The 18,252-nt window shown below is 42.7% G+C and overlaps 1 protein-coding gene across 1 annotated transcript in view; it reads right to left on the bottom strand.

The window, feature by feature from the left end:
- si:ch73-206p6.1 (phospholipid scramblase 2) overlaps nucleotides 1–17,873 on the bottom strand; it is a 49,732-nt gene extending 31,859 nt beyond the window's left edge. Inside the window, exons 1-3 of the mRNA XM_060920734.1 lie at nucleotides 17,741–17,873; nucleotides 6,305–6,385; nucleotides 4,585–4,627 (exon numbers count right to left, since the gene is read on the bottom strand). Of these exons, the coding sequence (XP_060776717.1) occupies nucleotides 4,585–4,627; nucleotides 6,305–6,376 (115 nt within the window). The 5' untranslated portion in view covers nucleotides 6,377–6,385; nucleotides 17,741–17,873. The remainder of the gene's footprint in view (nucleotides 1–4,584; nucleotides 4,628–6,304; nucleotides 6,386–17,740) is intronic.
- Nucleotides 17,874–18,252: the final 379 nt, after the last annotated feature.

The raw sequence follows: 18,252 nt of genomic DNA, 5'->3' as shown, positions 1-18,252 counted from the left end.
CATGCAAACTCCACACAGAAAGGCCCTCGCCGGCCCCGGGGCTCGAACCCAGGACCTTCTTGCTGTGAGGCGACAGTGCTAACCACTACACCACCGTGCCGCCCGCTGCATAAATGGGAATTAAAAAAAAAAAAAAAAAAATTACATATACATCCACTTTTTTGAGAGTTAAAATCTACTGCAAAAGTTGCCATTCGAGCTGCCCTGCTGAGCCAGCCAGCCCTGGATGCGTGATGCCCCAGCAGGAATCAGTTTAAAGGCCGAGGCCTTTTACAGCTATAGACCAAAGTCATAAATAAAAATGAGAGTCGGAGCTTACCCAACGGTGTTCTTGCTTCTTGAAGGCCGACCTTGTGGCCGATCGTTTTGAAACAATCTGACTTTCAGTTCTTCGTTCAGTTATCTGTTCATTCCATGCAAGGGTGAGATATTGCTGCTGAGGCAAGCATATCCAGCGGAGAAATCAGACAGCTGCTCCATTCATTCTCCATACTGAGTACTCTGCCATTACTGCTTGGCTCAGGCAATTACTAAAACCCGGGACAGGATGTCACCGGTTTTAGCAACAACCGTGGGAAGGTCACTGTCCGAGCGATAGGTCCCATCCCAGGTTTTAGCAACAACCCTTGGCTCACACTGGGAGAACTGGTACAACTGAACTTACTTTCCTTTTCTTGTAGTTTTCTTTTCCTTTAATTGTTGGTACTGCACCCTCTTTCAATACGGGCTTATAGCGAACACTCAACAGATCAGAGGCTTCACACGAGTCTTCAGTAAAATGTGCAAAGCAGAGGAGAGACCACTTCGTAGGCGCCCAAGGTGCCCACGAACTTCGCACAAAATGCATCCAAATCTTTGCAGTTTGAACATTCTTGGGCCATGAATGCAATGCAAATCCACTTTCTGCTGTGTTGCTGCACCCACCAGCAACACATCTGCGTGGCATGGCGATAAATTAGTTCAAAATTGAAGCTCAAAATTGCAGTCAGCTCTGTGTTTTAGTATAGCGAAAATGGCAATGAGACTGATAGCCTTCCTGCAGTGATGTCACAGATGTCAAGGACATTCACTCAGACCGCTACCTATATGAATCATTTTAATGGGAAAAATTATTATATATTAGATTTATTGTTAATGCTTAAACTATTCCTATGCCATTCTTGAGGTCTCAAGGCATTTATAAACAAAAAGTAAAGCCATGGTTCTGCATATCTCCTTTAAGCTGGTTTTAAATGCCGACAAATCTAAATTCATTTCATTTCCTAACAGGAAACAGCTGCCATCGGTCCTTACTAAAATTTTAACAGCTCAAAGTGTTGAAGTTGAAAGGGTCACATCATAAGTACCTGACATTCAAGTTACACACTGATAAACTTGTATTAAAACTGAAACTTTAAAATCCGGCTTCCTTTTTAGAAATAAAACCCGCTTTTCACTCCAGGCTAGGAGACATCTGTTTTCAGCAAGTTTTTTGCCTTTATTGGACTCCAGGGATCCACTTTTTATAAATGCACCTGACCAGTACTTGAAAGTTGGACACCGTTTTTCACTGGCTGTGGCAATCATTGTGCTCTGTAGAATATAGCAAATTGTCCATCTTCGTCTGTTCACAGACTTTCACACTGATTGATTTTTGTTTATAAATCTGTTCTTGGGCTCCTTATCTTTCTTTATACTTGCGTCTGAAACAAAATCGGCACGGCCTAGGCTCTAATACGTTACAGATGTTGGTCCCTGGAGTGAGAACAGACTTAGGAAAAAGGCTTTTAAATATGCTGCTCCTTCATCCTGGAACAACTTGCAAAGGGAGTTGAAACTGTCAGAGCTAATGACCCTGGGTGAATTTAAAGGTAGGCTGAATTTCAGATTTTTCAAGTGTAGGTCATAAAAATAATTTTCCCCGACACCCAATTATTTTTGTTTAGTGGACTGAAAGCTACTGAATTTGAAATCACAGACTTCCAATTGTATTTATTTATTTTTTAATAAGTAGAACAATTAATGAATTTAGAGCCACATGGCCCTAAATTCTCTGCTATTTTTTTCCTGCTTCACCATGACCCAGTTCAAGATACTAAGTCATGCATTACCTGGTGGGCTTTCCCCGTTCGTGCAAGGTATTGTGGGATACAAATTTGAAACAGGAGGAGAGAAAAAGGAGGACGAGAGTGCGGGAATGAAACACGAAAGACAGTAACGGAAAGCGACAAAAGACATTATGTTGCAAAGGAAAGGAAACGCAGGACCAAACTAATAAATATTGGTGGTCAGTGAGCACCTCGGTGTGATCAGCTGTTCGTTTAGCGACAGAATGATGGAACCGTCAGTGCACGCTCAAAGGTAAATCTGCACATGCATACACACATGGACTTCCTCTGTCTGCTTGACTGCGCTAAGCAAGTGATTTCATGCACATTATTTGTCTGGGAATCCCCTCACATTAAATAACTTCAAAGCCAGAGAATGGCTTTTTTTTTTGGTAAGATATTGCAGAAATAAACATGCATCACAATGACCAAATTTCATAGGAAACTAAATTTCACCGATTTAAGGAAATCGAAAGGCCATCTAGCTTCAAATCCATTCTACAAGACAGAGAAAATACCTCTCTTGTACGTTGCACTTACTTTTAAAATTCTATTTGTTTTATTATTGAATTCTTAACCTTGAGCTTTTATGGCATTTTAACGGAATACCATTTTCTCTGTAATGTTGCACCAGGTGTATTTTTATTGTAATATTGTCTACACTGCCCTCTTGGCCAGGTCACTCTTGGAAAAGAGATTTTAATGTCAAGGAGCCTTTTGACCTGGTTAAATAAAGGATATTGATTAACTGATTGATATACATGCCAATTTATGGTCATTATGAAGTACACATAATGTGCTTGAAAGTTTGTGAACCCTTTAGAACCTTCTATATTTCTGTATAAATATGACCTAAAACATCAGATTTTCACACAAGTCCTAAAAGTAGATAAAGAGAACCCAGTTAAACAAATGAGACAAAAATAGGTCATTTATTTATTGAGGAAAATGATCCAATATTACATATCCGTGAGTGGCAAAAGTACGTGAACCTTTGCTTTCAGTATCTGGTGTGACCCCTTTGTGCAGCAATAACTGCAACTAAACGTTTGCGGTAACTGTTGATCAGTCCTGCACACCGGCTTGGAGGAATTTTAGCCCGTTCCTCCGTACAGAACAGCTTCAACTCTGGGATGTTGGTGGGTTTCCTCACATGAACTGCTCGCTTCAGGTCCTTCCACAACATTTCAGTTGGATTAAGGTCAGGACTTTGACTTGGCCATTCCAAAACATTAACTTTATTCTTCTTTAATGCTTCTCATTTAAACCAAAAAGAGTTCTATTTTGGTCTCATCCGTCCACAAAACATTTTTCCAATAGCCTTCTGGCTTGTCCACGTGATCTTTAGCAAACTGCAGACGAGCAGCAATGTTCTTTTTGGAGAGCAATGGCTTTCTCCTTGGAACCCTGCCATGCACACCATTGTTGTTCAGTGTTCTCCTGATGGTGGACTCATTAACATTAGCCAATGTGAGAGAGGCCATCAGTTGCTTAGAAGTTACCCTGGGGTCCTTTGTGACCTCGCCGACTATTACATGCCTTGCTCTTGGAGTGATCTTTGTTGGTCGACCACTCCTGGGGAGGGTAACAATGGTCTTGAATTTTCTCCATTTGTACACAATCTGTCTGACTGTGGATTGGTGGAGTCCAAACTCTTTAGAGATGGTTTTGTAACCTTTTCCAGCCTGATGAGCATCAACAACACTTTTTCTGAGGTCCTCAGAAATCTCCTTTGTTCGTGCCATGATACACTTCCACAAACATGTTGTGAAGATCAGACTTTGATAGATCGCTGTTCTTTAAATAAAACAGGGTGCCCACTCACACCTGATTGTCATCTCATTGATTGAAAACAACTGACTAATTTCACCTTCAAATTAACTGCTAATCCTAGAGGTTCACATACTTTTGCCACACACAGATATGTAATACTGGATCATTTTCCTCAATAAATAAATGACCAAGTATAATATTTTTGTCTTATTTGTTTAACTGGGTTCTCTTTATCTACTTTTAGGACTTGTGTGAAAATCTGATGGTGTTTTAAGTCATATTTATGCAGAAATATAGAAAATTCTAAAGGGTTCACAAACTTTCAAGCACCACTATTCCCCCCCCCCCCCACCTATAGTGACTTAAATTCCAATCTGATCATTCAGATTTCATTAAATCTCCTTCTCAGGCATATTCACTATGTAAACATACAAACATCTCACACACAGTGTAAATGGCCTAATACTCAATTTGAACATGGCAGTAAGTGTAAACTGAAGAGCCAACAAAATCATTCCTTTCATGGAGGATCACACGTGAGATTTGAGCATGTCTCTGGAGTTTACTCAGCTCGAGTCGGAAAGGGAGGAGATGTGCTAGTTTGACACGCGAACAGGCTCTGGAGGCTTCACATATGCAAAAAGGAAGCAGCCCAGTAACCTGATATCAAGAGCAAACCCCATGAGTGCCATTTCTGAACCATTACAAGACTGATTGAACTTACCCTCTACGAGCTCCACCTTCTGTTTCATCAGCAGCTGATCAACCTGTATTTGCAAGAATGGAGAAACGGTTCTCAAGTTCATGTTTTACCATCATGTGCACCAATAAAATGTACAGCATGCAGTGAAATATGCAATATACATGAGTGATTAGCATCAGAGTATTAAGATTTCCTCAACACACTTTAGGGTACATTTCGGATGCAAATGCTCACATAGTAAAATATCACTCAGTTGAAAGAGAACAGTCATAGAATATGTGGCAGATCACAGAATCCAGGGACACATGTCGGCCCGGGGGCATTTTGAGTTATTGACAGATTCAGAAAGTACAGTTTCTAAGCTTTCCAATGATGCCTTCCATGTGGAGATCTGACAATATTTGAAGAATGTGTGGCCTTTTGAAAGTGTATACTTCTTAAAACAGAAAAGGGAGAAAATCGCCCTCAAAGTTTTCCACCTCAGCTACTCTGGGTGTAGGGCAGGCACATAATGCTGCTCATTTGCATGACATTAAGGAAAGCCCTACCCCCTACTAGCTAGCACAATGCTACTTTCATGTAAACAAAGATCACCACGTCAATTTTCCTTCCATGCAAAGTATGCCCAACACAATTATGAAGTACAAAAATAAGTCCTAAAGTATACTTTAACGTTTTGTGGTTGAAAAATTACTCACACCGTAAGAAAGAAAGATAGCACGATGATGACACAACTAACACAACTAGTTTCATGTAAAGCCTCGGTCACAACCGGCCGTACCGTGCTCCTACGGCCGGTCTACATGCAAAAAACGCAAGAAACACACGGAGAGCGCGCGTGAAACGCACGAGAGCGCGCGTGTGATGTGCTGATTTTCAAGCCGCAGACCGGCCGCAGAGGTTCTTTGTCATGTCAAACAAACTCTACGGGCGCTTACGTTTTTTTCAGGTTGCAAGACAAACTTACGGCCAACGCGCGTCTTTCTCCGTGAACAAAAAAAAAAAAAAAAGCAGCGATTTGGGACACGCCAAAAATCACGCGGCCAAAAAATCGTACGTCCGGTTGTGACCTAGGCTTAACCAAACCACAACACTCTCCGTTACATGCAAAAATAACCACACAGACTGAGATTAATAAACTTACCCCATCAGAAAGAGAAACGGCGCCTTGCACACACCAATGCCTCCGATGGAATGTAATCCTAGAACGGTCCGTGTATCATCCAATCATTCAAGTATTCCATTCAATCTGGAAAACGAGGTTGCGTTTTTTTTTTGCTAGAAATGGTTATCTCCGATGTAAATACCGTGCGTCTGTTTGCTTTGCGGTGTTTCAGCTCCTCTGCGCTCTGTTTAGTAACTCATTCCATAGTGAAATCACACGCCTGTATGCAGTTAAGTAGCCATGCGCTCAGCTCGGATCATACAGCTGATTCGCGAAAAAAAAAAAAAAAGACTTAAATCATCATGTGAATGGCCCATATGGTAATTTACCCACACCCCCCAGCAGGCTACAGTCCTGACAAAAACGAGACAATTTGCAACAAAAAATTTATGCTTTTCCAACAAAACAATCTATTATCTGAAATACTGATTGCATTCTTCAAGATCTCAACTTGCACATGATGGAAAAAAAATAATCACAAATTTCGAAAAAAAAAATGCTTCTTTTGCAATTATCTCAGATTTGTTTCGGCCGACATGTGTCCCTGGATTCGGTGAGGGGTCACATAGTTCTTACCTGCGTCAGGTACTCAAGCCCAGGTGGGTAACTGGGCATCCCAGGGTTGGGCATCATGTACATATTCTCCATGTTTGTCTCCTGAGAAAAGAAAATCAGGTCAAAGTTAATTATTAATACTACCAGCATTTTTTTTTCAATTCTTCTATTTTTATTTATTGCATTGCCTGTTTGCACCGTGGGTCAGAGAGGACTGATATTTCATCTGTGCTGTATGTCGAGCATGTATAGCATATTTGACAAAGTTGACTTGACTTATTTCATCCTATGATGATCTCAAGCTCTCCTGAACTCATAAATAAGATAACAGGAAATACTCCTCCCCCCATCTTTAACTATCCAGTTTTGGGGATCCTGTGTTGATGTAGCTTCAAATTCCTGTTCTTGGTTGACAGGAGTAAAAACCCGATGTGGTCTTCTGCAGTTGGAGTCGAACTGTGAGGTTGATGGACATGTTCTACGTTTCGAGATGCTTTTCTGCTCACCACGGTTGTAGAGAGTGGTTATTTGAGTTGTAGCTTTCCTGTCGGCTTGAACAAGTCTGGTCAATTCTCCTTTAACCTCCATCAACAAGGCATTTCCAACTGCGGAGCTGCTGCTCACTGGAAGGTCCCCCCCAGCCGCACCATTGTGGAAACACTGCGTTTATGAAGCTTCAGAAAATGTTCAAACTAGCACATCTGAGATAAACAACCATGGTCGATGATTAAAAAGGTCATCAAGATCACATTTCCTCCCAGTGAACATGACCTGAATCTCTTAACCTGCATCTGCATCCACATGATTAGTTGATTGGATAGTCGTATGCCTATTCAGTGATCGAGGTGCATACAGTATATATGGGGGGGAGGGGGGGTTGTTATTACATAAATGATATCAGTTGGTCTTAAGATCAAATTTGTTAACGCCATACTAGTCTTTTTTTTCCCCCCTCTTTCATTCATTCATCTTCAGTAAGTGAAGATATCAGGGTGGCCGTGGATCTGGAGCACATACCGGGAACTCTGGGGATAAGACAAGAATACAAGACTATTTCTGGGACTTGGGATCAGGAAATTTCACACACGTCTGGAAAGAATCCCTCACCTTTTATCTACTAAAAACTGACCAGCAGAAATAGCCTTAGGCAGTGTATCCTGTCTGGACTGACATGTTGGTAAAGATTCCATTATATCCTGTGGGAAATGGTTCCCCCGATCAGTACAAGTACACTCCAGGAAGTGCTCCCTCTTTTTTTTCCATCACCTTCCACCAAAAAACAAACCATGTATTGGCCCAGAACAATAAAACAAATGACATTTAAAAAAAAAATTGTCAGAAGTGTTGCCTGTATGCATTTTAGGCAATTTACTGAGTTGCCAACAAAAGGTCCATCAACATGTTCTTGTAGTAAAAGTTCAAAGTAAGCAGGTAGCATTAACACAAAAGGTATACAAGTACATATAGAACATTTGGTATGCCAACAAGTGAACGTACTTTCAGCTCTGGGATTTACACAGCGATTAATTATCCCACATAGTTACTCCAGAAGTCCTCCAGCGGCATCACATAACCTTAACTAACGTCCAGACATCGTACCCCATTGGAATAGTACACTGGTGAATGGTGAGAAGGAGCGTGCATGAGACACGTAATGCTACAGACTGTCGTGTACAATGTTCAACTTTTCATGTATCATGGGTTTAAAAACATGGCCTGCACTATATGGACCAGAATTATTTTACATAATCATGTCATTTTGGGGCGGCACGGTGGTGTAGTGGTTAGCGCTGTCACCTCAGAGCAAGAAGGTCCGGGTTCGAGCCCCGTGGCCGGCAAGGGCCTTTCTGTGCGGAGTTTGCATGTTCTCCCCATGTCCACGTGGGTTTCCTCCGGGTGCTCCGGTTTCCCCCACAGTCCAAAGACATGCAGGTTAGGTTAACTGGTGACTCTAAATTGACCGTAGGTGTGAATGTGAGTGGTAATGGTTGTCTGTGTCTGTGTGTCAGCCCTGTGATGACCTGGCGACTTGTCCAGGTATCATGGGTTTAAAAACATGGCCTGCACTATATGGACCAGAATTATTTTACATAATCATGTCAGTTTGGGGTGGCACAGTGGTGTAGTGGTTAGCGCTGTCACCTCAGAGCAAGAAAGTCCGGGTTCGAGCCCCGTGACCGGCGAGTGCCTTTCTGTGCGGAGTTTGCATGTTCTCCCCATGTCCACGTGGGTTTCCTCCGGGTGCTCCGGTTTCCCCCACAGTCCAAAGACATGCAGGTTAGGTTAACTGGTGACTCTAAATTGACCGTAGGTGTGAGTGTGAATGGTTGTCTGTGTCTATGTGTCAGCCCTGTGATGACCTGGCGACTTGTCCAGGGTGTACCCTGCCTTTCGCCTGTAGTCAGCTGGGATAGGCTCCAGCTTGCCTGCGACCCTGTAGAAGGATAAAGCGGCTAGGGATAATGAGATGAGATGAGCAAGTTTAAAAATGACTTCTTCAGTTCTCGTTGAAGAAGCTCGGACAAATATGTAGACAAGGAATTATTTAAAGTATGGTATGTTTACTGTTTCCAAAGTTTGACAGCATCTGTGTTGGGTGGCATAGTGGTTAGCGCGTTCACAGGCTTCAGATGGGTTAAATGCAGAGGATGAATCTCACTGTACATGTGACAAATAAAGGTTTCTTTCATTAAAATGGTTAGCCGATGCTTCTCTGACTGAGCTTTTGCTTCTTGAGCCAATACAAGAGACATTACGGTACAGCGGGCTGGTAGAGTTCTACAACCCCGATTCCAAAAAAGTTGGGACAAAGTACAAATTGTAAATAAAAACGGAATGCAATGATGTGGAAGTTTCAAAATTCCATATTTTATTCAGAATAGAACATAGATGACATATCAAATGTTTAAACTGAGAAAATGTATCATTTAAAGAGAAAAATTAGGTGATTAAATTTCATGACAACAACACCTCAAAAAAGTTGAAACAAGGCCATGTTTACCTGTTATGGGGTTGTTGCTTTTTTTTTTTTTCCCCCTTTCTGTCTGCGTGCCTGTAGGTGGAGTTTGGGCATGGCTGACAGGTGGACTGCGTTTGCGGGGATTGGTCGTCTGGTATAAATACCGCCCCTCATCCAAGATGGCGGTCTCTCTCTCCCTCTCTCACCTGGACTTCCCAGGGGCAGATGCGCTGGCACACTCGCGCCGCATGTTTTTCTTTAGTATTATTCATATAGTTGAATTTGTTAGTGTTTCTTTTCGTTTTGTTATCTCTCGTCAAACCTGTTGTCCCAGGTGACTAATTTCTGCACGTTACTAGTGTCAGCTAGTAAGTGTAGGTAAGGAACAAAGCGGAAGACTCACATTTTGATTTGCGTCACTGCGCCTGTGCAGTGGGAGCACGGGAGCAAGGGCAGTGTAAACATCTAGCAAGTCAGTTGTAGGTTTTCTTTGATCTTTTTCCTATTTTTCTATCCTTAGTCACCTGGGTTTGTTTTAGGTTTTTTTTTGTGCTTGATGTTATGCTTCTAAACATCTTGAGTAAACGAAAAAGCTTTTTCCCCTACAACAGTGTTTGACTCTTTTATGATGTCCTAGATTTATTTGAGTTAAGGTTGGACTTTGTAACATTACCACTGTGAGACATCCCCTTTTCTCTTTACAACAGTCTGTAAACGTCTGGGGACTGAGGAGACAAGTTGCTCAAGTTTAGGGATAGGAATGTTAACCCATTCTTGTCTAATGTAGGATTCTAGTTGCTCAACTGTCTTAGGTCTTTGTCGTATCTTCCGTTTTATGATGCGCCAAATGTTTTCTATGGGTGAAAGATCTGGACTGCAGGCTGGCCAGTTCAGTACCCGGACCCTTCTTCTACGCAGCCATGATGCTGTAATTGATGCAGTATGTGGTTTGGCATTGTCATGTTGGAAAATGCAAGGTCTTCCCTGAAAGAGACGTCGTCTGGATGGGAGCATATGTTGCTCTAGAACCTGGATATACCTTTCAGCATTGATGGTGTCTTTCCAGATGTGTAAGCTGCCCATGCCACACACACTAATGCAACCCCATACCATCAGAGATGCAGGCTTCTGAACTGAGCGCTGAGAACAACTTGGGTCGTCCTTCTCCTCTTTAGTCCGAATGACACGGCGTCCCTGATTTCTATAAAGAACTTCAAATTTTGATTCGTCTGACCACAGAACAGTTTTCCACTTTGCCATATTCCATTTTAAATGAGCCTTGGCCCAGAGAAGACGTCTGCGCTTCTGGATCACGTTTAGATACGGCTTCTTCTTTGAACTATAGAGTTTTAGCTGGCAACGGCGGATGGCACGGTGAATTGTTTTCACAGATAAAAGTTCTCTGGAAATATTCCTGAGCCCATTTTGTGATTTCCAATACAGAAGCATGCCTGTATGTGATGCAGTGCCGTCTAAGGGCCCGAAGATCACGGGCACCCAGTATGGTTTTCCGGCCTTGACCCTTACGCACAGAGATTCTTCCCGATTCTCTGAATCTTTTGATGATATTATGCACTGTAGATGATGATATGTTCAAACTCTTTGCAATTTTACACTGTGGAATTCCTTTCTGATATTGCTCCACTATTTGTCGGCGCAGAATTAGGGGGATTGGTGATCCTCTTCCCATCTTTACTTCTGAGAGCCACTGCCACTCCAAGATGCTCTTTTTATACCCAGTCATGTTAATGACCTATTGTCAATTGACCTAATGAGTTGCAATTTGGTCCTCCAGCTGTTCCTTTTTTGTACCTTTAACTTTTCCAGCCTCTTATTGCCCCTGTCCCAACTTTTTTGAGATGTGTTGCTGTCATGAAATTTCAAATGAGCCAATATTTGGCATGAAATTTCAAAATGTCTCACTTTCGACATTTGATATGTTGTCTATGTTCTATTATGAATACAATATCAGTTTAAGATTTGTAAATTATTGCATTCTGTTTTTATTTACAATTTGTACTTTGTCCCAATTTTTTTGGAATCGGGGTTGTATTAGACTAGAGTTCGGTTCTTATGGTTCTGGTATTTGGCAGACGCTTTTGTCCAAAGTGACTTACAATAATATAAACACTACATTATTAGTAAACCAAGACAATAATACACTCTCTCTACTCTGACACAGCCTACCTTCCAGACGTTAGCTGCTGCATGACTGCAAGATTTCCCTTTTTTTGCTCTGGCTCGGCTCACCCTCAGCCTTTAAACAAACAAACAAACAAACTGCCTCTCTTTTACATATAAATTTTGCCAATTTTATTACTGTGCAGAGAATTGTACTCCTCCGTACTTTTGTAGTTCCTTAGCTCCTTGCCATCAATGATCTCACTAAGAATAAAATAATTGACAATGTCAACGTAGCTGACGTCGGGCCACAACTTCATGTTGTCTATCCATTCTGTGAGGGAAGACGGACGGGACAATCTAATCGTATCACCAGAGCACCTAAGAAAATCAGACCCATGTACCCATCTTTGATCTTACCTACCTAGCAGTTAGCGTTAGCTACAAACGTCAACACAGTGGAGCGGAAGAAAGATCCCGGCTTCCGCTATGACTCAGCAATGGATCATGGGAAAAGTCAGAGTGCGGGAAAGTTGTCGATTCAGTGTTACTGTGAATGGATCACTATATGCAGTCAGGTTCATAAATATTTGGACACTGGCGCAGCTGCTGCTATTCTAGCCGTCTACCACAGTATACTGGAGACGAAATTAAATTACGAATTTAAGACTTTTAATTTGAGGAAATTTCAATCCAAATCATGTGCACTGCTTTTTAAGGGACCAAACGTAATTAGAAAATTGGTGTATTATTCTTTCATTAGTTGGAAGCAGATAAATGGTCTAGAGGCGATGTCAAGTGAGACATTTACATTTGGAATCTTCACACAATTATGAAGAACAAGGAACAGTCATGGTCAGTGAAGCAAGCCATCATGAGGCTGTAAAATGTCAAAACAAACTCCGATAAAAATATTAGGGGTAGCTAAGTCAATGATCTGATGCATTCTTAAAGAGAAAGAACACATCAGTGAGCTTAGGGACACCAAACCTCCTGGAAGACCACGGAATATAGCTGTGCTGGATGACAATTTTTTTTTCCCCTTCCCTTTAATACAGTCAACAATATAAGTGTTTCAAGCCTTGAAAAATCCAGTCCGACAACTTGGTCACTGATGGGACAAATTGAAACAAATTGCCCCCCATTTAACCTTCTATAACTCCACACTTAAATAAGATGTACTATCTGGCCAAAGGTTTGGTGACACCTGACCATCAGACTCATATGTGCTTTCTGAACATCCCATTTCAAATTTAGTCTGTTATAATAATAAGCTCCACTCTCCTGGGAAGGCTTTCCACCAGATTCTGGGGCATGGCTGTTGGGATTTGTGATCATTCACGTACAAGAGCTTTAGTGAGATCAGGCACTAATATCTGATGAGGAGGTCTGAGGTGCAGTCAGTGTTCCAGTTCATCCCAAAGGTGTTCAGTGGGGTTGGGGTCAGGACTCTGTTCCTCCATTCCAACCTGAACACACCAGGTTTTCAGGGAGCTCTCTTTTACCCAGTTTCGTCCACAAGCACTGGCGGTTTTCTCCACCTACACAGATGGTCTGCACCAGCTACTCAATCCCCCCCCCCCCCCCCCCCGGGGGGGGGGGGGGGGGGGGGGCTTGCCTTTCAGCGTTCAAATGATTTCTCATCTCCGCTGCCCATAATTTGCTGCAAATCCAATTATTTCACCATGAAATTGTCTTTCACTCAGATCTAGCAAAACCGGAAGCAACACCATATTTGTTGATCGATTCTCATACTCTGATTGGCTGAGCCAGATCACATGACCACACCGCAAGTTACGTTGCATCATGTAGTTATGTTACAGAGCCAGGCAGCGTACTACAGAGGGGAAGTGAGAAAGCCAAGCACGCATACATCTGGAGGGAAATTTCATACATATTTTGCAAGTATTTTACAGTGAAATGGGGAGTAATTTATTAGCTGAGAATGCACCAGAAGGCATGTAAAGTTCAAAATGTTCTTGGGGGGGATGCCCCCAGACCCCCCCCTCGCAATAGCAGGCCTTTGGCCTCAAATTCCAAGGCCACCTACTACTCTTTCTTTAGCTGGCTACTTCAGATTTTCTGGAGAACCTATTTACCCCTTTTCAACCAACAGGGAATGGGTTCCATTCATGTTCGCACACAACATTTTAATCTTTCATAGCATTTCAACCAAAAATAAATTGGTTCGGAACCTCAGAAGTTGGTTCCCAGCTAAAATCCCCAGTACGAACCGTGATGACATCAGTAGGCATGTCATTAGTTTGGGCAGGAAGCGGAGCACAGCAATGGAGAACGCAACAGAAAAGGAGACATGTTCAGGAAAAGAAAAAAAAGGGACAAAACCAAATATCTGCAATAACAGAACAAAAGCTCACAGGTAATTGATGTGTAGTGCCATCTTGCTACTACTGTTGACTCCCATTGTGCAACACTCTCCATTCACGACACATCCTTGATTACAAAGGGGTTCCACTCAAAACTGGTAAAAACATGAGCTGATTCGCTAGCTGGCACCAATGTTCAAAGAATCCTCAAAGGCCCGGTCCCACTGGCCGATGGACACAAAACGTATGCAAAAAGGACACAGCGGACGAGCAAAATTTCGGGGGTGGCTCTATCCGTTTTCATCCGCTCCAGAAATGGACAAAATTGGCGAAAATTTGCGAAAACAGAACGGAAAAGAACGGACGTGGGTAGTATATAGCGGGGATGTTAAACGCATGTTCATAGGAAGCCTAGTGGATGAAAGCGGATGGAAGTGGATGACAGCTCCGAAGGGGTTACCGGTGATAACTGAGAAGCGGACGCATAGCAGAATGAGCGGATGCATAGCGGATGAAGGGGATGCATCACGTACGCCTAACGGAAACAAAGGGGATGTTGCGCGGATGTATATCGGATGCAGACCGTTCACTGCACATGCGGGGGGTATGAATTGCGTCTGCTCCGCGGATATAAAGGGATGCAGCATGCACGCCGTCAGCATAAAGCGGAAAGACGTGCTGGCGGCTACATCGATACATCTCTACTACATCTCGTTTTTGAAGAAGGCTACATTGATACATCTCTACTACATCTTGTATCAACACCATGGTGCGCCAGTCAGGCAAGAAAAGGAAGTCCGTGCCTACTCGTTCAAGCCCTGGCAAGGTGAAGGTCAGAACCAGCACCCCACCCCCTGACAGTGATGATGAGACTGCTGCTAGGTGTCCTTCTGCATACTCTAGACATACTCCAGACATCCTAAATATACGAGATACATCCCAGATATAAACGCTTTGTCCGTTTTGAATACTTTATATACGAGATGCATACGCTTACATCCTTTCTATTTCCGTGCTACTAACGATGAATAGACGTTTCATGTACCTTATCTTTCCTCCCTCTTTCCGTTTTCAGCTGCAGCGGATGTGAGTTGCGAGGATGCCCAGAGGATGCAGAGAGGATACAGCAGACGTTTAACGGATGATAACGGACATAGAATGTTTGTTGCTCGTATATGTCGTGGATTTACATCGTACACGGTGGAAAGTTCATCCGTTCTAAAAGTTTTGTGCAGCTCAAAACTTTTTGCGCGGATGAAATCACAGTGGACGGATGCTTGATGGATAGAGCATATGAAGCACGTATGCAATGAGTACACAATGGATTCATAGCGTTTTCCAACGGATAGCAAAGATTTTTTTACGTTTTACATCCTCTTTGCATCCGTAAGTGCAGTGGGACCGGGCCTTAATGGAACTGACTCAAGAACCCATTCCCTGTTGGTTGTGAAAGGGTATTTGTGCACAGGGGTATTGTCGTGCTGGAACAGGTTTGGGCCTTTTATTTCCAGTGAAGGGAAATTGTACTTAATGGGGGAAGCCATGGCCCAATGGTAAGAGAAGCAGCTTTGAGACCAAAAGGTTGCTAGTTCAATTCCATGGACCAGTAGGAATGGCTAAAGTGCCCTTGAGTAAGGCACCTAACCTGCAACAGCTCCCCAGTTTGCTCTGGGCATGTTGTACAAGGGGCTTCAAAAAATATTTGATATTTCACAATCTAATAACTTTGCCAATTCTCGTTCAATCGACCTCAAATTTTAACAGCATGTGTGGAAACAGGTCAAAATTTTAATGTTTTTGTTTATCTTTTTAGGTATAGAAATGCCATTCACTGGAAAAGAAAAGGCATTTTGTGTGTTAGAGTGCACTCGAACAAGACTGTGCAGCATGCATTTCTGACAGCATTCTCTAAAAATGCACCAACTGCAATGCAGATTTGGACAGGACACAAAAAGTTCAAAGATGAAGGCTGTCTGCATGTGTCAGTGTTTGCGTCTCAGGCGGCACGCATATTAAATGTGTTCATGGAATCCACATACCCTTGAATTTCTCATTCAAATGTTGAGGAATAAATCTTGTATTGCTCAACATTAAGCCTGTTCAGTTTCATTTGCCTGGACTATGTAGTTGCTGGGATATTTCCATCTCAAATTGGTCCTGGGCATGACTATAAACTGCATCTGATGGTAAGGCTCCACCTTGGGAAAGAAGGAGCTGTAGTGAGAGTGGAGTGACCTTTAGTTGCCATCACTCCAAGAAGTCTGAAACCGGCAGAGAGGGCGGAGGAAACAAACCGTGGTTCAATGGCCTTGACGGCAGGGACAGCAAAGTGCTGTGGAGCGCTCAGAGCAAGATGAACACTGAGGACATCTTGATCATCCACTGCGCCTGGATCCATCTCCAATTGTTTTGGCTGTGCCTTGATTGATTGATTCCGAACAGTAAAGAAGATAGATATTAAAAAAAAAAAAAAAAAATTAAAATGCAATAATCAAAACATCGTCATAAACAAACAGAATAGCGGAGCCACAAGGCAGTAACATAATAATGTAATGTTCCATCTGGGCCACTGGGCCCAGATGGAACATGGGAAGAGAGAGAGTGAGGCCGACAACGTGCAACTCCCTTTCACTTTAATTAAAATCCAGCACAATCTCATCTCATGATTTCTAGCCACTTTATCCTGTTCTACAGGGTAGCAGGCAAGCTGGAGCCTATCCCAGCTGACTACGGGCAAAAGGCGGGGTACACCCTGGACAAGTCGCCAGGTCATCACAGGGCTGACACAGACAACCATTCACACTCACGGTCAATTTAGAGTCACCAGTTAACCTAACCTGCATGTCTTTGGACTGTGGGGGAAACCGGAGCACCCGGAGGAAACCCACGCGGACACGGGGAGAACATGCAAACTCCACACAGAAAGGCCCTCGCCGGCCATGGGGCTCGAACCCGGACCTTCTTGTCCAGCACAATCATCATCTCAAATAATATCAAGTTTTTTTGAAACACCCTGTATATCGCTCTGGATAAGAGTGTCTGCTAAATGACAATGTTTGTTATGGAATACTTTTTCAGCATACAAAGACAAAGGTATTCTATATAATTGTGCGTTTCCAATTTTGTGGTAACGGTTTTAGGAAAGAACCACCGAGGAGGATGGTAAGGTGTCAACATATTTTTGGCCACCTGAGACTTCCTTCCTAAATTTGGTATGACCTTGTTCTGCCCCATTGGAAGCATGGAACAACACAAACAAACAAACAAACAAACAAACAAACAAAAAAAAAACTGAAGTGTGACAACATGCCCCACTCTCCCCCATTTATTATTATTATTATAAGGGTGGCACGGTGGTGTAGTGGTTAGCGCTGTCGCCTCACAGCAAGAAGGTCCGGGTTCGAGCCCCGTGGCCAGCGAGGGCCTTTCTGTGTGGAGTTTACACGTTCTCCCCGTGTCCGCGTGGGTTTCCTCCGGGTGCTCCGGTTTCCCCCACAGTCCAAAGACATGCAGGTTAGGTTAACTGGTGACTCTAAATTGACCGTAGGTGTGAATGTGAGTGTGAATGGTTGTCTGTGTCTATGTGTCAGCCCTGTGATGACCTGGCGACTTGTCCAGGGTGTACCCCGCCTTTCGCCCGTAGTCAGCTGGGATAGGCTCCAGCTTGCCTGCGACCCTGTAGAACAGGATAAAGCAGCTACAGATAATGAGATGAGATTAAATTATTATTATTTATTTATTTATTTATCATCCATTTAGTATTTGTTCCCCTCTTTCTTCAACCTAGTATCTTTGGCAGAGAATAATATCGTGATGGCTGTTACACTGATATATTCTTCAGCCACTAGGAGGCATCGTTTCACACCAACATCAAAGCAAATTTATTCATACAAGAATAAACTCAGTCCTACATCTAAACACACTAATGCAGACTGTTTACTATGATGGATATTATACATTATTTCAGTGTGCAATCAGGAAATAAGGAATAAATCCATGCATTTGTTTGATTTCAGGATTAAAAACATCCCAGTGTAAACAAATCCTTACCGTTTATTGTAGGCGTCACCAAAGCAGAATAAACCCAGAGAGCTGGAGAGACTCAACCCCTGAGCGGCATGCTGGCTCTGGAACACCAGCCTCTCCAACAACGCTTCTTTTACTTTTCTACAACCAACTTAATAAATTAATCCCCTTACAAACCCACCATAACTGTCTTTTTAAAAGAAACGGGGTGGATCAAGCGCGCTGGTCCCCCATATATAAACCCACGCATGTGATTGGCTCTGAGCGATGTATCGTTCAGAAGGGAGTCGACTCTTTGAATGATGGATTGATGGAGTCGGCTCTTTTAGGTGAATGCTGACTCACATGCACTTTTTTTTCCCTTCTCCTCTCCAAGCAGGAAAATGAATTCATATTAAACTTGAAATGCACTCGGGCATACCTCTGCCAAGCAACATATCAGAATATCCACAAACAAACAAACAAACAAACAATCCTGGATCTGCATGCATATCTGGATTTGCATCAAAATCTAATCAATTGTTCCTTGGCCCATG

The sequence above is a fragment of the Neoarius graeffei genome, chromosome 5 (assembly GCF_027579695.1).
Source record: "Neoarius graeffei isolate fNeoGra1 chromosome 5, fNeoGra1.pri, whole genome shotgun sequence".
NCBI lineage: Eukaryota > Metazoa > Chordata > Actinopteri > Siluriformes > Ariidae > Neoarius > Neoarius graeffei.
This window is presented reverse-complemented; position numbering and strand designations above follow the sequence as displayed.